This window comes from Lepidochelys olivacea (assembly GCF_965140295.1).
Source record: "Lepidochelys olivacea isolate rLepOli2 genome assembly, chromosome: 2".
NCBI lineage: Eukaryota > Metazoa > Chordata > Testudines > Cheloniidae > Lepidochelys > Lepidochelys olivacea.
Genome location: NC_140412.1, coordinates 156,019,876 through 156,044,592, shown reverse-complemented (window position 1 = coordinate 156,044,592; position 24,717 = coordinate 156,019,876). Strand labels below are relative to the sequence as shown.

General features: G+C 43.7%; 1 protein-coding gene across 2 annotated transcripts in view; it reads left to right on the top strand.

The window, feature by feature from the left end:
- Positions 1-8,441: 8,441 nt before the first annotated feature.
- STX17 (syntaxin 17) overlaps positions 8,442-24,717 on the top strand; it is a 79,571-nt gene continuing 63,295 nt past the window's right edge. Inside the window, exons 1-2 of one of the 2 annotated variants that reach the window (XM_084621607.1) lie at positions 8,442-8,661; positions 17,158-17,339. In XM_084621607.1, coding sequence (XP_084477733.1) covers positions 17,217-17,339 — 123 coding nt within the window. In that variant the 5' untranslated portion in view covers positions 8,442-8,661; positions 17,158-17,216. Of the gene's footprint in view, positions 8,662-8,801; positions 8,866-17,157; positions 17,340-24,717 lie in introns of those variants that run through there. The other variant, XM_084621606.1, reaches the window with a different exon arrangement.

The following is a 24,717-nucleotide window of genomic DNA, read 5'->3' as shown; positions in this document are numbered from 1 at the left end:
TGCCCTTAGCATCGGGGTTATTTTCCACACAGGCCAAACAACCATCGATGTACTTGGTAGTGTCTTGAAGCACACTAGGCCATCATGCCACTTGTACTATTCACTGCACTGTCTTCTCTATGCTGAAATGGCCTTTCTGATGAGCCAAGCTGACCATTTCTCGATGTAGGCATGTTGGTAATATCAAGACAGGTGCCACATCTTGTATGTCCTTTTTCAGAGCTATAATCAGACCATGCTTGTCCTGGAAGATTTCATAGTTTCTGTGCTCCCCTTTCTCCAGTAGCTGGTGAATTTCTGGATCTTCTGCATCTCCTTCAGATCTGGTTGGTCGGTAAGATCCTCTGCTTTACTTCCCACTTTTGCCACCTTCCCTTCCAATTGGATCCAGAGTGTTTCCTCTCCCAATAAGGCTGCTTCTTTTGCCAGTTGGTCCACCTTATTATGGAGGTTGGAAATTTCCTTGATGTCTCGACGATGAGCCCTCACCTTTTAACAGGTGTTTGCTGCCAATTCTTACAGTGACTAATTCCCATGCATGCAGCAAGTATCTTGAACATGCTATGGGTTGTCCATCCGCAGATTTCATGTCTTGATGAATCCAGATTGGCATCCATTCGCTAAAGGCTTGGATCACCCAGCTGGAATCTGAACATATACAGATGTCAACTTCGGAATCTTCTCCATGCAGGACAGCCAACACTGCCACTGCCTCAGTGCCTGAGCTGAGAGCAGACGAACCATTCCCTGAAAGATACGTTGGGATTCAGGCTGCAATGCCGCATAACCAGCACAGGGACTTCTGTCTTTGTGGTAGCAGCTACCATCTACCACCCATATTTTGAGACCCTTGTCCTTCGCATCCTGGTAGTTCTTTAGCCTGAAAGGTGACTTGGGAAGATCACTCTCTTGCCTGGGAAGTGGATATTCATGATCTTGTCCTTCAGTAAGCGGTGCATAAGGGACAAAAGCTAATTGAGGAGTCTTCACTATCTCCAGGTTTCTGTTGAGCAGGTTTAACGTCCAACTAGCCAGTCTGGGGCTGAAAACTAACCCATCATTGGTACGCCCTGATAGGATATACTCGAGTGGAGTGTGATTAGTTTTCAGGACTACTGGAGCCATACCTATAAGGTATTCCCAGTGTCCAACAGCCCAAACTAATGCTGGGACCTCCTTTTCGCAGCTGTTGAACCGCCTTACAACTTCACTGTGTATCCTCAATCCGTAGGCCATAGGTCAAAGGCCATTTCCATGGTCCTGCATGAGGATAGCACTTATGCCCTTGTTGGACGTTGCCAGCCTTAGATGGAATGGCTGCTCAGGCTTTGGGTAGGCTAACGCTGGTGCCTCGGTGAGTGCCTGTTTCAGGTCACAGGAAGCTTGTTGATGTTCCTCATTCCACTGCCACTCTTGTCTTTCTTCCACAGGGTGTATAATGGTCTGGCCATCTCAGTGTTTCCTTCTATAAATTCCCTTGAGACCCTGGTAAGACCCAGAAAAGATCTTAGTTCTGATACGTCTTGGGGTACAGGTAACTTACAAATCAGGTTGACACACTGAGTGTCTGGTCGCTTGCCTTCCTCTCCGATGGTTATGCCCAGGTAGGTTACTTCTGAACACACAAGCTGAGCCTTAACAGGGTTTACCAAGAAGCTAGTCTTCTTGATCTGGTCGAGGACAGCATCCAACATCTCCAGATTTTCTTCTTTTGTACCAGTGACTATGAGAATGTCCATCTACATAGAACCTTACCATCCTGTTTCCAGGTACTCCACATATTGGAAACCTGACAGTGACAAATCGATGGTGCATTTTGTAGGCTCTGAGCGAGTTGGCTAAATGTATACTGCCTCTCCCTATAAGTGAAAGCAAACTTGTGCCAGGTGGAGGGGTCCAGGGGAATGTAGAAGAATGCATTAGACAAGTCCAGTATAGAAAACCATTTAGCCCCTGATGCAACGGTAGCCATTACCTCATTGTATTTGGCAACTACAGGTACCAAACGTGGAATTACCTTGTTCAGTTCTCTGTAGTCCACCATGAGATGCCAGGTCTCACCGTCAGTTTTCATTACAGGCCAAATAAGTGAATTACAGGGACTCTCCGTTGGCAAAAGCACTCCCTGTTCAACTAATGCCTTGATGGTGCTCAGGATGCCTTCCTCTGTAGCAACAGGATACCAATATTGACTGTGTGGCTTCAGGTCAGGTCCATCGACTCTGACTTCCCCAGATGTCTTGCCACATTGCAGTTTGTTTCTTGCAAACACCTCCTGATGCTTGAGAGCGATGTCAGCTACATCTTTTTCCCACTGTGGCGGTTTCAAGTGCTTTCACCGTGGCCACCCTGTGAGATGAAGGTATGATCTCATGACTTCTGTTGTTTTTGTCTTGAACCAATTTCCTGTTAGGCAGGTCCACAAAAAGGCTCATACTAGAAATCAAGTTCATGCCCAAGATACCCTGGCCTCCTAGGTCCTGAAGACCAAAGGTAACTCTGGCTACAATAATGTGGATTTTGCAGATGACAGGCTGTGTAAAGGGGACCACACACTCACTCCCATTGAAGCCTTCCAAAATTTTCGTCTCCTTGATGGGTATTTTTTTGGCTTTTGGCTCAGCACCATACACCAGAGGGAAACCAAAGCACCCATATCAATCAGCATCTGCTGGCTGAATCTTCCAAATTCTCCCTCCAGGACGACGGATGTTGATGGCTTGCCCCATGGGTCGTTGGTATGGGTGCTGTTAATGGGGGCAGAGGAGGATCTCCGCCCCATCATAGTAGATCTGCTGACTCTTTTTGCTGCTGCTTCCTGCTCTTACGCCATGCCAATCTCAGTAGAAGCGCCTCAGTGGGCAGACCATCTATGTCTTCTCATGGCTCATGCTGAAGCAACTCCTTCCAAATGAGTGTCCTAAGTCCATCTGGCTGACTGTTTTTGCTCAGATATGCAGTAGACTTCCTGTTAGGTTGAGGTGACTTCAGGCTTCCCTTATTTAACTCTTCCTCGATGGCTCTTGGTGGTAAGCACTGCTACCTTCCTTTTAGCTCTGGAGGCTGGAAAAGCTTCTCTTTGGATTTCATGTGCTTTTCGCAGCTTGTTCTCTAGCTCTCAAAGGGTCTTAGTCGTGCAGTCCATGGGTCCTAAAGCCATCTTCAGAATTGGGGACAGCCCTTGCACGACAGACTCACGGAACTCTGGAACATCACAGGTGGTCGCCCCTGCTAACCAATACAGCAGCCTTTTATGGCTAAGATATTTCTCTGGCCTCTCAGAAGGCTGTGGTCTCTTGGAGTAATATCTCCCGAAAAAGTTCTGATGTGGGAAGTAAAATCTTAAAACACCTTCAAACAATTGACGATTGGTTTCCATGTCAGCTACCTGCAAATCAATTGGAAGGGTGCCAAATTCCTCTCTAGACATACACTCCCTGAAAAGAATGGCTAGGTCTTCTTTACTAATACCAGGTAGGGAATTTGCATTGGCCAGCCAATCCAGAGCATTCTCTCTGTTCAGTGGTCCAAGGGCCTTTCCCACCACACAAGCCTGTTCCGGGGAGTATGTCTTGAGTTCATGCTACATCTCTAGTGGCTGAGATGAGTCAGGACTGTAACTAATTACAGTGGTGGTGATCAGTGTCATGGGTAGCTTACTCCCCTCTTGGACTCAGTTCAGAGGGAGCAGAAGGCTGCTTACTTCGCATTACTTCCCTCGCCTCCAACTGCCTACGTGATCTGCAAGGCGCACTACATTCAGAATCATCTGAGCTGGAGCTGCTGGCCTTTTCTGAGCTCTTCCTCAAGGGATCCCTACTAACCACCCGTAGGAGACCCCGAGTCTGCTGCAACTTGTAACGCAGCTTTTGGAGCTCAGCCTGGCAGTTGGAGTGCTCTGCCTGCTGAGATTGGCTAGAGCGAAGCTTCTCCATCAGTTCCCTGATGGCTGCCTGGATCTCCTATTGCTTTACACAAACAAGATAAAGCTCCTTTCTTTCTTAGCAACCAGATCGTTTAGGTCCCGGACTTGCCCATCCAGCCTGCTGATCTGGGCTATATAGCTGGCATTCTGTTCCTCAAGGCTCTCCATTTGTCTGCCGATTTCTCTACCTCTGATTCTCTGGTCTTTACCTGCTGCTCCAACTGAGCCACTTTAGCTTCCTGAGCTTTTCCAAACTCATGAAGCTGCCTACATGCTGCATAAAGACCATAGATCAGTGCCCGCTTCTGCTGTTTCTTATTGGGCTTAGGTTTCTCTTGGACGTACTTCTCCCAGATGGTAACCAGAGTGGAATAAGCCTCACCTCCCTTGAGTAGCCTCCCTACACAAGGATCCTGCCCTTTCCCAAGAAATCCACACAAAAGACAAGTGAATTTTTATTATGCTCCAGAACCCAACCGGATGCTCCAAAGGCCAGAGTACTCATCTCAAATGACGTAGTCTCGAACAGATATGGGCCGAGACTCTCACAGTCCCCCTACCGCAACCTCACTTGGTTACGGCACCGTCGGCGCTCAGTGGTGGCTGAGTCTTGCTGACAGATAGCAGCATGGCTTCTGCACAGGCTAGGGCTCTGCCTGCACTAGCTGAGAAAGGATCTCTCCTGCTATGATGTCCAGTTTGCAAATTAATTCCAATTCAGCAGTCTCTCATTGGAGTCTGTTTTTGAAGTTTTTTTGTTGAAGAATTGCGACTATTAGGTCTGTAATCGAGTGATCAGAGAGATTGAAGTGTTCTCCAACTGGTTTTTGAATGTTATAAGACTTGACGTCTGATTTGTGTCCATTTATTCTTTTATGTAGAGACTGTCTGGTTTGGGTGGAACCAATGTGATACTGGAGATAGGAAGAAGCAGGAGCTGCAAGCCTTAGCAGGCAAAGACATAGAGGAAGAATTGGTCCTAGGACCAATCCTATTCAACATATTCATAAATGATCTGGAGAAAGGGGTAAACAGTGAGGTGGCAAAGTTTGCAGATGATACTAAACTGCTCAAGATAGTGAAGACCAAAGCAGACTGTGAAGAACTTCAAAAAGGTCTCACAAAACTAAGTGATTGGGCAAAAAAATGGCAAATGAAATTTGCATAAATGTAAATTAATGCACATTGGAAAAAATAACCCCAATTATACATACAATATGATGGTGGCTAATTTAGCTACAACTAATCAGGAGAAAGATCTTGGAATTATCATGGATAGTTCTCCGAAGACGTCCATGCAGTGTGCAGCAGCAGTCAAAAAAGCAAACAGGATGTTAGGAATCATTAAAATGGGATAGAGACTAAGGGGGAAAGCCCACTAGATATGTTCTGAAATCTACCTTTCTCCTATTCCACCATTGCAGATTTATTTAAAGTGTGGTTTTACTCTCAAAATTATGTAAAAATAGAACCTTTTCACTTCACTGATTACTTCCCTGTGTGTGTGTTCAGAATTGTATTTGCTGAATTTTAACATGATTCACTTGTGCAAGCACTGCAGAGCCAACATGGGTAAGAGAATAGGGTGGACTACTTCCTGGTTTGTAGATTAATAATATTGTTAAGAACCAGTAGAAGGGCCATATTCTGCCCATACACCTATGTACCATCATTGACATCAGTAGGATTGTACAGGTGTAAATGAAGACAGAAATGACAGAAAAAATGAGTTTGATAGATGTATCTGAAAGCAGAACTTGAACCACAGAATCTTTATTATTGATGACGAGGCATGAGCCAGAACACACACAGCCTGGCTGTCTGTTTCCAGATGAGTTAAAGGGGCTGGTAATTAAAAAAAAAAAACAAACAAAACTTGGAGACTAGACCAATATGATTTAGAAGTCACTGGAACACAAGAAATATGGAACCCCATAATGTCATTTTAACAGAGTAACTTTTCAGAGTAGAACTGCACTTAAAGACGAAGTGGAATTAAATACAACTGGAATATTTATTTAAAGGAATTTATTTTACTCTAACTGAAGTACAGATTTCTGTCCTTTTTTTCCATATTGAAATCCACTGTTTAATCATACTTGGCCCTCAATATTCTCTGAAGAACAGACATCAACAGGAGATATCGTCTAGATGGGGAACACTGGCCCATAGAGAACAGGGACATGAGGCGACTGAACTACAACTCCCAGGAGGAGCTGGATTGGCTGTTAGGCAAGGAAACGTTAACTGGGACTGGAGGAGCAAAATAAAATATGAACCCCCTTCTCCACTGGCTTATGGGCTGATCTAATGCTCACTGAGATGAGTGGGCATATCTCCACTGACATTAGTGGGCACTGAATCAGGCCATCAGAGAGTATCTGTGCACGTGGGTGTGAGTGAGTAGAGGCACCAGCTGAGTGGTGGAGAATTCTGTTTGTTAGAAGCGGGTGCAAATTTAATGAATTTATTTTGTGGGACAAGACTATGATACAGGAGAATTAATGGATACATTTTGTTTGGAGGGAGAGGAAATGTGTGATAAAGCAAAGTATAAATTTGTGTGTGGAACTCTAGGGGACCTATTTCAAATGTGATCGGGTGGCATATCCAAAAATAGTTATGCCACTATATGGAAATGTCAGCACCATTTTCACTTTTACTGAAGCAACTCTTCCCACCCAAGATATGGATAAACATGTCAATTTTCCATATACTTTTAAAGAATATTAAGTGTAATATAAAGTCATACAAACATTAAAGATATGGTGTTAACTTTACTCTCCAATGCCCAAACAATCTCTTAGCTAATTTAAATTGCTGTTGCAACACTGTCTTTTCATTGGGAAACACATCTATTCTCATATTTTACGATTATTTTCATACTAATCCTTAATTATTTAAACTTCTTTCAAAATATTTGGGGTCAGAGTTGGGATTCTAACTACGAACAAAATATAATCTGCACCTGTGTGTTACCTCATATTCTACTAGAAAGCCCCTTTTTGTTCCATTAAATTTTAAAGAAAAAAAACAAAGCCCAATGTGCAAGTGGACCACAGGGTTGCCAGCTGTGGGGTACAAAAAAATGGCACCTGGGGGCAAGTAGCCTGGACTGGCAGGGGCAGGGCGTCTATTGATGCTTCCTGTATATCAGAACATTTAAAATGATGATGAGCTGAAGAGCATGGATTGGAGAGCACTGAGTCATTGAAGGGCCCTACATACTTGGGTCTGGCTCCATTTTCTGCACCTCTGTCCCCCCAACCCAGGTTTGAGGAGAGCACCTGAGTCTCCTCATCTCTAGCCTTCCCTGTAGCCAGTACCCCCCACCCCACTGTGAAAGACGCTGTGCTCCCTCCCACCCGCAGGGAACAGATTCATCAGGGGACCAAACCAAACCCTTTACATAGAGGAAACCCAGAGGGAAAGGCAGCCCCAGGGCTGGGGAACAGGAGGTGACAAAATGTTCCAGAATGATGTAGAGATTTCTCAGGACAACCCTGGGAAAATCTGGACAAGTGCCAATCCTAGGGGAGTTCCAGGCCCAGAAACAAACATGTGTTGCATGTAGGGTGACCAGATATCCCGATTTTATCGGGACAGTCCCGATATTTGGGGTTTTGTCTTACATAGGCCCCTATTACTCCCCACCCTCTTCCCGATTTTTCACACTTGCTGTCTGGTCACCCTAGTTGCGTGTTTATTTCAACGAGGAGGCAGTATCAAACACAAGTGTTTTATTCGACTGTCTTTTTTACATTTTATAACATGATCAAATAGAAGTCTTTTGTCTTGTTTTCCTTTCCCCCTATTAAAATCTTGCATCATGCATCAATTTATTTTTATGAATCATTATAGTCAAATGATTTGTAAAAATAAAGTGATATATGGTATGAGATTTTCTGACTATATACATTAATGAAATGTTATATCTGAGACTGCACAAAAATTAGGAAATTCATGCTATCATAAGAAAGGTAACTCTGTTAATGAGGACCCCCATCCTGTGATTGAATGTCTGTGAGTGAATTTTATTGGGACTTTCCACCCCGTAAAGTCAAGCACATGAATAAGGGGCACAGGCTTGGGCCCTAAAGTTGTTATGGTTTGTTTGTGGCCCCAGATATAGGCTTGGAAGTATTAGCTTTTTAATGGGAAATGTCAATTTTTCTGTACAAATATTTCCATTGATAACAGAAATATACAGCTAGGCAAAGTAAAAAAACGCTGTTTGGGAACTTTATAGAGCTTGTTTTAAAGATGATTACTGTGTATATTTTGACATATGCGGGGTTGACAATTTGCATTTTAAGGGGTATACAACTTTAACTTTTTGAATCTCAAATCTACTATCATTCAACAACCACTGTCTGATCCTCCCCCCCCCCATAGTTTCCCTGCAACTGTGAAAATGTAGATCAATAAAAAGTTTAGACCCCATAATCTTGCACAACTGTGCACATTTTAACTAGAAAAAACGCTGACCTGTAATCCACACTAGGAGAGAGCGAGATTGTAACAACTGAATTGGGCCCAGCCTCTCCCAAGCACAGGGCGCAGAGCGACGCCCAGCAGGGAGAATAGGGGCTGGGCTCTGCCGGGCCGGGGGCGGCAGCCTGGGCAGCGCCTCTCCGCGGGTGCGGCGCTGGGGCCCTCGGAGCCTGGCCGCGCTGCGGGAAGCAGGCCGGGCGCTCGCTGTCCGGCTGGGGGGTCTCCGTGCTGGGCGCGCCGGGGTGAGGAAACTCCCGGCACGTGGTGAGGCGGGGCCGGGCCGGGCGCTGGTCGCTGTCTCTGTCCCGCCGCCGCTTCGCCCCTGGCCGCAGCGCCCGCTCCGCCCCCCCCCCGCCGCCCCCCGGGCCCCCCCCCCGCCGCCGCCGCCGCCGCCGCCGCCCCCCGCGCTCGGGTCCCAGCGGCGCCGCCTCCTGCCCGGCTGTGAGGTGAGAGCGGCTGGTCGGTGTCTCCCCCCGAAGGCCCCCTGTGGCGGCCCGGCCCCGGTTTCGGTTTCGTTTCTGCCCCGGCCGGCCCCATCCTGCGGGGCCTGCGGGCCCGGGCTGCGGACGCGCCTCCCCAGCGCCGGGGAGCGACCGACCCGGGGGGCGACGCGTGGTGGGGGCGGCAGGGGGGTGAGACGGGGGCGTGATGTGTTGTGGTGGGGACGCGCCTGGGGAGCTCGGGGGGGGGGGGGGGGCGCTGACGGGGGGGAGACGAGACACGTTTCTCCGCCTCCCCTTCCTATTGCCAGAGCTGTGGGCGGCTCCCGCGGTACGTGTCTCCCCCAGGGGCTCCTGTGTAGCCGGGACTTAGGGGTGGAGGCGTTTGAAGTGGGGACGTATCCCGCTGTGGAGGTAGGGCACGTCCCCATCGGGGTCTCTGCGGCTTGTCCGTGCCACGGCAGTGATTTTTGTGAGGCGTTAGAGGTACAGTCGTCCGAGTTGGGTGCCAGTCCGACAGTTCAGTTCGTGTCTGCCCTGCAACGTTTCCAGCATCACAGCTGTGTCGGGATATCTGCCTCCAGCGTGCCACATACCCCAGTTTGTATCGCTGTAGTCTGGGAAAGTCCATGGCTCCTCAGCAGCGACTACTGCTTGGCGGACATGCAGCAGCAGCAGCCAAGGAGCAATGCGGTCTGAGCTGCGCTGTCCCCCAGAGACCTCCGAATGTACTTCCAGAGAAAGAGTTGGGAGTCCAGCCCAGTGCGATGAGTGGGTTACAGCAGTGCTTCCTCAATTCTAGAAGCTCAGCCTCACTTCAGGAAAATGAAACCAATTGTGTTCCTTCAGAGCCCTGGCATGTGGTGGTACAGGCCTTCACCTCTTCATTTATTAATTGCCTGTGCCCCTCAGGGTAGTACCTGGTGCCCCCATTTTGAAATGCTGAGTTACAAGAAGATATCCCTCTGTAAGGGTTGAAACACTGTTAGCTGTCACACTTACTGTGTTTTAACCATGTGGTACGTGCACACAATCCGTCAACTTCTTTGCTGGCATAGCTGAATGGAGTTACACCAGCAGAGAATATGATCCCATGTTTAGTACCCTTCATGCCACTAACTGGTTACAAGCTCAGCTTGAAGTTGTAATGTGAACACCTTGTGGTTAAAATTTTTGGACTTATACCTCTCTGAGGAAGATCCCTGTTGTGTGACATGGGTTGTATTGCTGTATAGCAACACTATTAGTAACATGTAAACAGTATTTTAATTTGATTGTTGCTGCAGAGATAGGATGGTTTGAGGCCACTTCAAAATATGGCCCTATAAAACTAAATAAAAATAGTAAGTACGTACATTTATACTTACTTACTTGGTGATGTAATACAGTTGATAAGATATATGTGTGAATGTAAAACATGAAAACAGCACTGTATACGCAACAGATGTTCAAGTTTATTACACATTGTAACTTCAGTATATGAGTGGAAAGGAGTCCTGATAGGCTTCAGCAGAAGTACATGAGTATGAAACTTTGCAGGTGCATATTAACAGCGATCACCAAAATGTACATTACAGATCAAACTGCCTCAATTTTCACAAAGTTTAGAATAGAATTAACAGGTACAAAAATTGGCAAAATTGGAGCCCAATCCTGTAAAATTCCTAGTGCCCTCAACTTCCACTGTGTCTCAATCAATCTGAGCTGAGAGAGTTCTCAGTGAAGAGACTGTAGCTTAGCGGAAGATGCACTTGATTTGAAAACATCTGTTTTACTTTCAGTAAGAACAATCACTTAAAATGACTTCTAAAAATGTTTTTAATCTGACAGTTTCAACCTTACAAATTTGTCACCTGTTCAATGTTTTATATAGTACTGCCTTAAATCTAATCACACAGTAAACTTCAATTGTCTGCTGAACAAACTTATTAATTAATAACATACTATGTTCTGTAATTCTTCATATGTGAAGTTTGAGAGCAATAACTTTACAGTAAAGGCAGTACTCATATGTGTGGGAAACATTGACAATCCACCTGTGGAGTGGAAGATGGACACAATACAGCTTGCATTTTTTCTAAAAGCTCTCAGATAATTGTTGCTTGATGCTAGTGATAAAATTTATGACAGTGACCACAGGAAGCAATGTATATTTATTTTAATGCAGATTAATTGGCTAATAATATTTCAGTCTTGTTTCAATTAATATTTTTCAATGAGCGAAAATGTGCAAATGAACTCTGTATGTCTAGTGTGTGTATATATATATACACACACACTAATCTAAATCATCGTTCATCTCCTGTTTCAAGGCCTGGAAAGAAACATGAGAAGAAAAAATAAGGGAAAAAAGAAAAATAAACTACTTATCTATTCATTGGTTGATCTTGAAAAGGGTTATGGCTCAGTGAGGGGTCCAGATGCAGCTGGTTGGGGCTTGGTGGGGTGGGGATCTGGGTGTGGGTGACTCGTCGGGGTGGTCCAGGTGCAGGGGGAATGGGACTTATCGGGGGTGGGGGAGGGGAGGCTCGCTGGGAGGGTCTGGGTACAAGGAGGTCTGGATGCACAGGTGTTGGATGGATGGGGGATCCTTCCCCCTGCACCGGGATCCCTCCCCCTGCAGCTGAGGAGTGATGGGTGCAGTAAGAGTTGGGGAGGAGGAGAGGGGAAGTTTGCAAAGGGGACAAATCTGGGGGTGGCTCTGACCCGGCCCTGGATGCTGTGCAAGGGAAGAGGAAGTCCTGTCCTCCCCAGCCTAGCTGGTACTAGCAGCTGAGCCCGGTGCAGGGTAGGAGCCACCAGAAGGATCTTCCCCACTCCTGCCCAACAGTGATTTACCTCTCTGCCAGCTGCCCGAAACATACTGCTGGGGAGGGATGCATGGCCACTTTTGTGGCTTCCCTTTGCTTCCCTGTCAGAAAGTCATTTTTCTGCGGGAAATCAATACATCTGCAGGGGACATAAATTCTGCACATGTGCAGTGGCGCAGAATTCCCCCAGGAGTAAATTCACATAAACTGGAGAGATAGGTTAGCTCTGCTTCACAGTGGCCCCACATAATTTACCTGAACTGTTGACCTGACTCTGAGTGTATCCTAAATAAAAATAACAATTAGACACAACAGTGTTGTTAGCTTAATTACAATCTAATTTATTCAAATACAGCCTATGCAGAAGATTTCAATTAATTTTTACTGTATGGTGAGTTTTAAGAGTCTGCTATTCTGTTATTAAGGTAATCCAGGACAAAGAAGAAACTGACACATGCTAAATTTCTTAAAGGAACCAGTTTGTAATTAATTTTAATTCAAACTCATTTGTGGATTTACTTGTAAACTGTCAGAAAATTCTGTACTTAAAGAATCAGTGCTGTAAATTTTGGGCATGATGCACTGTATTCTTTATTCATAACAAAAAAAAGTTGAATTCCTGCATTTAAATGCAAACTGGAACTCAGTCATAACTGGAGAGTTGACTGGTGTCTTCATAATAACTGTTAAATAAGGACTTTTCTAATGTGATGTAGTCCAGTAAAACCAGATAAAAGGACTGATGTACTTTTTTTAAACCACTTGACTCTCTGAACATCAGTAATGGTAGAATTTTCTAGGGCTTTAAGGAATAGATATATTGAAATATTAAACTTCAAATTTTTCAAAATTTAAAATTAAAGGCGCTTGATGCATACTCATTTCAGGAATTGCATGTATAAGTGCAGAATTTGTTGGAATGGAAAAGGACATCTAAGAGATCACCTAGTCTATCCCTCTGCATTTTGGAGTAGAGTGATTCATAAACAATTGCAAAACTGAGTAACTAAAATGCCTTTCTTTGGAGGTTGTGAAACAGAAAAAGGTAAATCAGTGATACTGCTGAGTTTAAATATTTGAAGGGAAACCTCCAAAGCTGATGTGCTTGAAACTTGTTCTGCTGTTTTTTAAAATGTGCTTGTCCACGTGATTTTTTTGTTCAGGAAAAAATACATTCTTTGGTAGTATTTTCTTCATAAAAGAAAACGATTTGTAACTCAACATTGATAAATCAGAGGGTGATGGTATTGAAATTTGATTCATCTTGAACTGTTTTCCTCTCTGGAAACTCCTATTTTCCCCCATCAGAAGTTGATCTTTCTCCTTTTCCACAGGCTTGGGCATGAAGTGCTAGGCTCGGCCGGCTTTTCTCTACTTGACAAGAAGTTTACAATTCTACGCCTGCTCTGTGCTAGGAGGGTTCTGCCAATTTAACTATATAAATATAGTTTAACTATACCTGCAAAACTCTCCTAGTGTAAAAGCGCTTTTACACTAATCTGTGTCAACACTAGTCCTTTTACTGACATAGCTATGTTGGCAAAACTTTCTTGTATAGAGCTGCCCAAATTTGTATTTTTTTTTAAAGGAAAGTAAATCAAAGAAAATCATGTTTCAATAAATTGTATTAATACAGTGCTAATGCTGCATGAATAAAGGGACATTTTGATTTTCAAACTCTCACATGAAGTTTTTCTTGTTCCTTGTGCATACACAGTATGATGGAATTTTTTTCATCAGTCACATGATGTATGTGTTTGTGCACAAGTGTGCGTTTATATGCAGGTTTCAGAGTAACAGCCGTGTTAGTCTGTATTTGCAAAAAGAAAAGGAGTACTTGTGGCACCTTAGAGACTAACCAATTTATTTGAGCATGAGCTTTCGTGAGCTACAGCTCACTTCATCGGATGCATACCGTGGAAACTGCAGCAGACTTTATATACACACAGAGAATATGAAACAATACCTCCTCCCACCCCACTGTCCTGCTGGTAATAGCTTATCTAAAGTGATCATCAGGTTGGGCCATTTCCAGCACAAATCCAGGTTTTCTCACCCTCCACCCCCCCACACAAATTCACTCTCCTGCTGGTGATAGCCCATCCAAAATACCTCTGAACAACATACTAATCCACAGAGGTCTCCCTACCAACACTACAGAAAGAGGGATTCTAGGTGGACTCCTCCTGAAGGTCGAAACAGCAGACTGGACTTCTACATAGAGTGCTTCCGCCGACGTGCACGGGCTGAAATTGTGGAAAAGCAGCATCACTTGCCCCATAACCTCAGCCATGCGGAACGCAATGCCATCCACAGCCTCAGAAACAACTCTGACATCATAATCAAAAAGGCTGACAAAGGAGGTGCTGTTGTCATCATGAATAGGTCGGAATATGAACAAGAGGCTGCTCGGCAGCTCTCCAACACGAGTTTCTACAAGCCATTACCCTATGACCCCACTGAGAGTTACCAAAAGCAACTACAGCATTTGCTCAAGAAACTTCCTGAAAAAGCACAAGATCAAATCCGCACAGACACACCCCTGGAACCCCAACCTGGGATATTCTATCTACTACCCAAGATCCATAAACCTGGAAATCCTGGGCGCCCCATCATCTCAGGCATTGGCACCCTGACAGCAGGATTGTCTGGCTATGTAGACTCCCTCCTCAGGCCCTACGCTACCAGCACTCCCAGCTACCTTCGAGACACCACTGACTTCCTGAGGAAACTTCAATCCATCGGTGATCTTCCTGATAACACCATCCTGGCCACTATGGATGTAGAAGCCCTCTACACCAACATTCCACACAAAGATGGACTACAAGCCGTCAGGAATACTATCCCCGATAATGTCATGGCTAACCTGGTGGCTGAACTTTGTGACTTTGTCCTTACTCATAACTATTTCACATTTGGGGACAATGTATACCTTCAAATCAGTGGCACTGCTATGGGTACCCGCATGGCCCCACAGTATGCCAACATTTTTATGGCTGATTTAGAACAACGCTTCCTCAGCTCTCGTCCCCTAAAGCCTCTGCTCTACTTGCGCTATATTGATGACATCTTCATCATCTGGACCCATGGCAAAGAAGCCCTTGAGGAATTCCACCATGATTTCAACAATTTCCATCCCACCACCAACCTCAGCCTGGTCCAGTCCACACAAGAGATCCACTTCCTGGACACTACAGTGCTAATAAACAATGGTCACATAAACACCACCCTATACCGGAAACCTGACCGCTATTCCTACCTGCATGCCTCCAGCTTTCACCCTGACCACACCACACGATCCATCGTCTACAGCCAAGCTCTGTGATACAACCGCATTTGCTCCAACCCCTCAGACAGAGACAAACACCTACAAGATCTCTGTCAAGCTTTCTTACAACTACAGTACCCACCTGCAGAAGTAAAGAAACAGATTGATAGAGCCAGAAGAGTTCCCAGAAGTTACCTACTACAGGACAGGCCTAACAAAGAAAATAACAGAACGCCACTAGCCGTCACCTTCAGCCCCCAACTAAAAGCCCTCCAACGCATTATTAAGGATCTACAACCTATCCTAAAGGATGACCCAACACTCTCACAAATCTTGGGAGACAGGCCAGTCCTTGCCTACAGACAGCCCCGCAACCTGAAGCAAATACTCACCAACAACCACATACCACACAACAGAACCACTAACCCAGGAACTTATCCTTGCAACAAAGCCTGTTGCCAATTGTGCCCACATATCTATTCAGGGGACACCATCACAGGGCCTAATAACATCAGCCACACTATCAGAGGCTCGTTCACCTGCACATCCACCAATGTGATATATGCCATCATGTGCCAGCAATGCCCCTCTGCCATGTACATTGGTCAAACTGGACAGTCTCTACGTAAAAGAATAAATGGACACAAATCAGATGTCAAGAATTATAACATTCATAAACCAGTCGGAGAACACTTCAATCTCTCTGGTCACGCAATCACAGACATGAAGGTCGCTATCTTAAAACAAAAAAACTTCAAATCCAGACTCCAGCGAGAAACTGCTGAATTGGAATTCATTTGCAAATTGGATACTATTAATTTAGGCTTAAATAGAGACTGGGAGTGGCTAAGTCATTGTGCAAGGTAGCCTATTTCCTCTTGTTTTTTCCTACCCCCCCCCCCCCAGATGTTCTGGTTTAACTTGGATTTAAACTTGGAGAGTGGTCAGTTTGGATGAGCTATTACCAGCAGGAGAGTGAGTTTGTGTGTGTATGGGGGTGGGGGGTGTGTGTGAGAAAACCTGGATTTGTGCTGGAAATGGCCCACCTTGATTATCATGCACATTGTAGGGAGAATGGTCACTTTGGATGAGCTATTACCAGCAGGATAGTGAGTTTGTGTGTGTGGTTTTTGGGAGGGGGGTGAGGGGGTGAGAGAACCTGGATTTGTGCAGGAAATGGCCCAACTTGATTATCATGCACATTGTGTAAAGAGTTGTCACTTTGGATGGGCTATCACCAGCAGGAGAGTGAATTTGTGTGGGGGGGTGGAGGGTGAGAAAACCTGGATTTGTGCTGGAAATGGCCCAACCTGATGATCACTTTAGATAAGCTATTACCAGCAGGGCAGTGGGGTGGGAGGAGGTATTGTTTCATATTCTCTGTGTGTATATAAAGTCTGCTGCAGTTTCCACGGTATGCATCCGATGAAGTGAGCTGTAGCTCACGAAAGCTTATGCTCAAATAAATTGCTTAGTCTCTAAGGTGCCACAAGTACTCCTTTTCGTTTATATGCAGCAATATAAAATTCTACATATCTTCATCTTAGGGAAAAGAACCCCCCCCCAAGTACAGTTTAAAGAAAGATGCAGAGTCAGGTTACTTAATCCCACATCCTGTAAAAATTTACACAATATGCTTAGTCTTTGTAGAATTGGGGCTTTAATCATTTTTGCAAGAAGGTAGAGTCCATTTGCTGTGGGAACCTTCACTCAGGATTTCCTGATTTGTGTGTATGTGCGTGTGTGTGAACTTTCACCCTCAATTTTATATTGGTGTCTTTTCCAGAATATCTTTGATTTTACAAATATGTACAAAGCTTAGAGAATTTGAAATTGTAAAGTTTGCGTTCTGAGTCTGCAAAGCACCTAATCACTATTTTAACATTAGTATGTGCATAATAAGTCTGTCCCTATTCATCAAAGCACTTAAACATAGTCCTTAATCATTTAGCTGTTTTGTCAGATTAAAAACATTGTCCACTGAAAATATTCCCCAAGAATAAAGTTCTTAATTTGTTTTGTGAGCACTGGCATTAATTTCAGCTAACGAATCATGCAGGCTTGAATGATTAATTCGTAACAATTACATTTTTTGTATGAGGGGCATTATGTGAAATATTGATACCTTTTTTGTTTTTAAAAGCTTAATATAGTTAAACTGTATCAGAGCAAATAATATTAATAAATCTTGCTTAAGTCTAAATATCTTTTTCTTTTTAGGGGTTTCTAGATGAGTAAAGGCTTATTGGTCAAGTTCTGGCTTGATAGATACTTTTAGGATGTCCGAAGACGAAGAAAAAGTTCATATTCGTCGTCTTGAACCTGCCATCCAAAAATTCATTAAAGTGGCAATTCCAACGGATCTCGAAAGGTTGAGAAAGCACCAAATTAATATTATGAAGGTTAGTTTTTCCTCCTACTAATATAGTTTTTATTAATGTACAGAAGCCGTTACACTTAAAACATTTATACTAATTTCAGCCAAATGTAGACTATAAGATGAGATGCTTTGACAAAAAACGTGACTATTGTTTATTTGACAGTGTAGTTTAGCGGTTCTTTTATTCATCTACTCTGCAAACACATCAGTCATAGAAGGTTTACCTAGCAATGGATAAACCCACACATTCAGAAAAACCTCTGTTTTGTGTTAGTGTGTGTTTACCTGTTCTATCAGTAGTAGGAAAAATCCTGAGATTGTTAGTTTTACACAATTCTTATTTAGGCAAAACTCTTCTTTGCTTCAGTGGAAGATTTGTACAAGTAAAAACTATGTAAGGAACTCAGGATTTGTCCTAGTGTTAGGTTATTAGTAATTAAAATGAGGTGGGAGAAATAACTGTTATTTAGTGTTCCTTAAAGCAAAGAGAAAAATTGTTAATGATTGGTTATTGAAAATTGTATCTGAATCTTAATACCAGACGGTATGTTTTCGATTGACAATATGATTGTTGAACTGGAAAGCCACTTGAACAAACTTGAATATTTCTCTTTTAGAGCGTTGAGAAAAATAAACCGATAGTTTAAATACCGGAGTGTATTCTGGGAACTACCATAAGAGATGCTATGTTTTTAAAGTAATTCTATAGGAGATTTACTCAGTTAATACTGAAATGGGTGGAGAAAAACAGGCGGTGTATGAATTGTGAAGTAAGGAGCATAAGGAACATAATATTGATTACATTCATTCAGAAACAGTGAAAAGATTGAAAGAGGGTGTATTTAATGGAAGAAATTATATCTGACACCAGATCGCAAAGCAAGGCCCCCAATTTTACAAAGATTTATACACATGCTTAACTTTATGCATAATGAGTAGCCCTATTAACTTCACTGTAGCTGCTCTTGGTATATAATGTTAAATATGTGTTTCAGAGTAGCAGCCCCAACCTGAAGCAAATACTCACCAGCAACCACACACCGCACAACAGAACCACTAACTCAGGAATCTTTCCTTGCAACAAAGCCCGTTGCCAACTGTGTCCACATATCTATTCAGGGGACACCATCATAGGGCCTAATCACATCAGCCACACTATCAGAGGCTCGTTCACCTGCACATCTACCAATGTGATATATGCCACCATGTGCCAGCAATGCCCCTCTGCCATGTACATTGGTCAAACTGGACAGTCTCTACGTAAAAGAATAAATGGACACAAATCAGATGTCAAGAATTATAACATTCAAAAACCAGTTGGAGAACACTTCGGTCTCTTTGGTCACTTGATTACAGACCTAAAAGTGGCAATTCTTCAACAAATAAACTTCAAAAACAGACTCCAAGGAGAGACTGCTGAATTGGAATTAATTTGCAAACTGGATACAATTAACTTAGGCTTGAATAAAGACTTGGCGTGGATGGGTCATTACACAAAGTAAAACTGTTTCCCCATGTTTATTCCCCCCCCTTCCTCAGACGTTCTTGTCAACTGCTGGAAATGGCCCGCCTTGATTATCACTACAAAAGGGTCTCTCCCCCCCCCACACACCCCCAATCTCCTGCTGGTAATAGCTCACCTTACCTGATCACTCTCCTTACAGTGTGTATGGTAACACCTATTGTTTCATGTTCTCTGTGTATATAAATCTCCACACTGTATTTTCCACTGAATGCATCCGATGAAGTGAGCTGTAGCTCACGAAAGCTTATGCTCAAATAAATTTGTTAGTGTCTAAGGTGCCACAAGTCCTCCTTTTCCTTTTTAAGTATGTGTGTTAACCTTTGTAGAATTGGGGCATAAATTTGTTTAATTAACTTGGGAAAGGATGAAGAGTTTGGAAGAAAATTTTGTGGGCCTATGGAGCATTAACCAGCATGGCTCATTGAAAGACCTGGAAAATTTCAGTCTGAACAGTTAATCTGGCAAAGTTACCCGGAATTGAAAATAGCGTCTTCTAATGGGAATTTTTGGGCAACCTTAACTTATGTGGTGCTACCAGCTCCCTGTATAATAAATAAAATGGAGGAAAGGAGAAGCCCTAAAAAAGGAATATCTGGTGTCCATTGTTAAATTTGGGGGTTACAGGAGGTGCTGTAACTCTTCTAAAGCTGTTGGTGAGCTTTCAGTGATGGCATAATGGATAGTGCAGAGTGTGTACGAATATTGACATAACTGTTTCCATTGGAAGGAAGCTTAGAATGGAATTTTTTTCAATAGATCAACCATCCAACACACATCAAAACAAACTAAAAAAGCATTCCCTCCCATTTGAAAGAAATACATATATATAAGAGACTATCTTGTAATAAAAACCAAGGGTGGACAGATCACCTATTGAATAGAGTAATGCAGAACTAAGGCTTAACTTTCACCATTCCCTTTCTCTTGCTAATAGATTTAAGCAGAATTAAATATTTGTGGCTTACATATTAGATCAGGGGTGGCAAACTTTTTGGCCTGAGGGCCACATGGGGGAATAGAAATTGTATGGCGGGCCATGAATGCTCACAAAATTGGGGTTGGGGTGTGAGAGGGGGTGAGGGCTCTGGTTGGGGGTGCAGGCTCTGGGGTGGGATTGGGGATGAGGAGTTTGGGGTGTAGGGGGGTGCTCTGGGCTGGAACCAAGGGGTATGGAGGGGGATCAGGGCTGGGGCAGGGGTATGGGAAGGGTGCAGTTTCTGGCTGGGGGTTCGGGCTCTGGGGTTGGGCTAGGGATGAGAGGTTTGGGATGAAGGAGGGTGCTCCATGCTGGGATCGAGCGGTTTGGAGAGTGGGAGAGGGATCAGGGCTGGGGCAGGGAGTTGGGGCATGGGGAGAAGCTCAGGGGTGCAGGCTCTGAGCAGCGTTTACCTCAAGCAACTCCCGGAAGCAGTGGCATGTCCCTTCTCTAGCTCCTAGGCGTGGAGAGGCCCCTGACCCTCAGAGCGGGGCCATGCCATGGCTTTCGGGAGCCGCGTGGTGTGGCCCCCGATCTGGAGCCCCGGCTGGAGCGCCTGAGCAGGGCTGAGCCAGGTGGAGCAGACCCGAACCAGCGCCCCGACCAGAGCGGGACTGAGTCGCGTGGTGCGGCCCCACCTGGCTCCCCACTGGGAGCTCGCGGACCAGCTTAAAATGGGTCTGGCCCACAGGCCATAGTTTGCCCATCCCTATATTAGGAATTAGTCTAAAGTTAAAATACAGCTAAAAAGTTTTAACTGGTATTTTATATGCTTTCTGTATTTTTTTTTCGATGCAATAAAAGTATTACTTCACAAAGCTATATAGAACAAAGTGTCAACCTATGGATATTGTCCATACCATGTCAGTGCTGGAAAAACGTCACTCATGGTTTATAAACATCTTTATAACAGGCTTCAAACAAATGGCCAAGCACTTAGCACAGAGCTTTATATTCCGGTTTAAGCAGTGCAAACTGATGAGAACCGGTATATTCACCCATGGAGTTTGCTTTCTTTACGGATAAGAGAAAATTATCCTTACTATTACATGCTATATGTTTCCTAGAACCTTGAAACGCACAATGTAAATTAAGAGCCATCCATTGTAGCATTATTAGGGAAGCCACTTGGACTTTCCACTATTTTTAGACTTAATAGCCAGAACTACACACTTTCTTCCGGTGTCTCCCTTTGTTAGTGACACCTCCAAAAAGTGTTTGTAAAGTTCCTGTAGGAATGAGGTAGTTTAATGTATTAATAGATTGCTTCACTACCTGATTGATTGAGAATGACATTTCCCTGCCTGTAGATTGTTCAACATATTGTGACCTTAGTATTTATGCCCATTGAGTGAAATTAGACACTGATGGGCTTTTACCAATTATTTTCAGTCTCTTTTGGTTTTTCCTACCTTCCTCTTTCTCCCCATCCTGATTCTTTCACACATGAATATTTTTAAAAGCTGTTTTTCTGTGATTGGTGAAAACATGCATATAAAATATATCCTCTAAGATGAAATGAGTCTGTAGGTCAGTGCTGATTTAACTTTTACTGTGTACAAAAGCAGGCAGCTATGACCAGAATTCTGTCCAAGATCATTGTCAGGGAAACTCATGCTTAGCAACAGCTTAATTACAGACAGTTCAACCGCACATTGTTTCTGGTGACCACATAGTAGAAACATTCTACTTTATCTATGGTTAGAGCTTAATTTAAGTTTTTAATTTCAAAATCTTATGCATTTTGAAAAAGTATCAGTGATGGATATCTTATTGCTTTTCAGGTAGAGAACAGTAGTGTGCAAACTATTAAATGATGCAATTAAGTGTGACTAGAGAAGAGAAAATTCTTTTAAACCAGTTTTTAACACAAATCTTATTTTTCAGGTATTGGCTATACCTTTATTCCAGCTACATCACCTTAGTTTCTTATACTAAAAGCAAGAACTAGTAGCAATATTTAGAACAAGTTTGTCTTTCTGTTTTCAGAACAATGAGGAGAAAAACTCTGAAACCTGTTATCAGAACGTTATTGGTTGACCAGCTTCATGTACTGTACACAGCCCATAGCTGAAATTCGGGATTTTTGTTTTACTTAGGTCTGGTTAATTATCAGACCATAAAACGTAACAATCCTAGAAAGTGAACCTCCTGAAATGACTGAATTACACAAATTCTGCTTGATAGGTCGGAGACAAACTCCCCATCCCAAAGAAACTGTTAGAAAACACTCTTCCTACTTAACATAAACAAAACAAAGCAGAGTTGTAAACACTGACTAAAAATCCCTTCCCCTCTCAGTTGCTCAGCTTTCATTCTCTAGTTTTGAGATGTCATAATTTCACTAGTTCATCAGTCACCTAAAGCTGAGTCTACACTTGGGAAAAACAATGAGGAGTCCTTGTGGCACTTTAGAGATTAACAAATTTATTTGGGCATAAGCTTTCGTGGGCTAGAACCCACTTCATCAGATGCATGGAGTGGAAAATACAGGAGCAGGTATTAATACATGAAAAGATGTGAATTGCCTTATCAAGTGTGAGGTTAGTCTAATGAGACAATTCAATTGACAGCAGGATACCAAGGGAGGAAAAATAACTTTTGAAGTGGTAATGAGAATGGCCAATTTCAGACAGTTGACAAGAAGGTGTGAGTAACAGTAGGGGGAAATTAGTATTGGAGAAATTAGGTTTCCATTTTATAATGACCCAACCACTCCCAGTCTTTATTCAGGCCTAATCTGATGGTGTCCAGGTTGCAAATTAATTCCAGTTCTGAAGTTTCATGTTGGAGTCTGTTTTTGAAGGTTTTTTTGTTGAAGAATTGCCACTTTTAGGTCTGTTATTGAGTGATCAGGGAGATGGAAGTATTCTCCTACTGGTTTTTGAATGTTATAATTCCTGAAGTCAGATTTGTGTCCATTTAATCTTTTGCGTAGAGACTGTCCGGTTTGGCCAATGTACATGTCAGAGGGGCAATGCTGGCACATGATGGAATATATCACATTTGTAGATGTGCAGGTGAATGAACCTCTGATGGTGTGGCTGATGTGGTTAGGTCCTATGAGAGTGAGGGATCATCCTTCAGGATATGTTGTAGATCCTTGATGATGTGCTGGAGAGGTTTTAGTTGGGGGCTGTAGGTGACGGCTAGTGGCGTTCTGTTACTTTCTTTTTTGGGCCTGTCTTATAGTAGGTGACTTCTTGGTACCGTTCTGGCTCTGTCAATCTGTTTCTTCACTTCACCAGGTGGGTATTGTAGTTTTAAGAACACTTGATAGAGATCCTGTAAGTGTTTGTCTTTGTCTGAGGGATCGGAGCAAATGCGGTTGTATCTTAGAGCTTGGCTGTAGACAATGGATGTAGTGATGTGATCTGGGTGAAAGCTGGAGGCATGTAGGTAAGAATAGCTGTCAATAGGTTTCCAGTATAGGTGGTGTTTATATGACCATCATTTATTTGCACTGTAGTGTCCAGGAAATGGACCGCTTGTGTGGATTGATCTAGGCCGAGGTTGATGGTGGGATGGAAACTGTTGAAATCATGGTGGAATTCCTCAAGGGCTTCTTTGCCATGGGTCCAGATGACGAAGATGTCGTCAATGTAGCGCAAGTAGAGTAGGGGTGTTACGGGATGAGAGCTAAGGAAGCGTTGTTCTAAGTCAGCCATTAAAATGTTGGCATACTGTGGGGCCATGTGGGTACCCATAGCAGTGCCACTGGCTTGAAGGTATACATTGTCTCCAAATCTGAAATAGTTGTGGGTGAGGACAAAGTCAGGATTATCTGGCTATGTAGACTCTCTCCTCAGGCCCTATGCTACCAGCATTCCCAGCTATCTTCGAGACACCACTAACTTCCTGAGGAAACTATAATCTTTTGGCGATCTTCCAGAAAACACCATCCTAGCCATTATGGATGTAGAAGCTCTCTACACGAACATTCCACACAAAGATGGACTACAAGCCATCAGGAATAGCATCCCTGATACCATCATGGCAAACCTGGTTGCTGAAGGTTGTGACTTTGTCCTCACCCACAACTATTTCAGATTTGGACACAATTTATACCTTCCAGTCAGCAGGACTGCTATGGATACCCGCATGGCACCACATAGCCAGAAGGGTACCCAGAAGTCACCTACTGCAGGACAGGCCCAACAAAGGAAGTAACAGAACACCACTAGCCGTCACCTAGAGCCCCCAACTAAAACCTCTCCAGCGCATCATCAAGGATCTACAACCTATCCTGAAGGATGATCCCTCACTCTCACAGACCTTGGGGGACAGGCCAGTCCTCGCTTACAGACAGCCCTCCCAACCTGAAGCAAATACTCACCAGCAACTACACACCACACAACAAAAATACTAACCCAGGAACCAAACCCTGCAACAAACCCCATTGCCAACTCTGTCCACATATCTATTCAAGGGACACCATCATAGGACCTAACCACATCAGCTACACCATCAGAGGTTCATTCACCTGCACATGTACCAATGTGATATATGCCATCATGTGCCAGCAGTGCCCCTCTGCCATGTACATTGGCCAAACCGGAGAGAGTCTATGCAAAAGAATAAATGGACACACATCTGACATCAGGAAGCATAACATTTAAAAACCATTAGGAGAACACTTCAGTCTCCCTCGTCACTCAATAACAGACCTAAAAGTGGCAATTCTTCAATAAAAAACCTTCAAAAACAGACTCTAACGTGAAACTGCAGAACTGGAATTAATTTGCAAACTGGACATCATTAGATTAGGCCTGAATAAAGCCTGGGAGTGGTGGGGTCATTATAAAACGTAAACCTAATTTCCCCAATACTAATTTCCCATTACTGGTACTCACGCCTTCTTGTCAACTGTCCGAAATGGGCTAGTCTCATTACCACTTC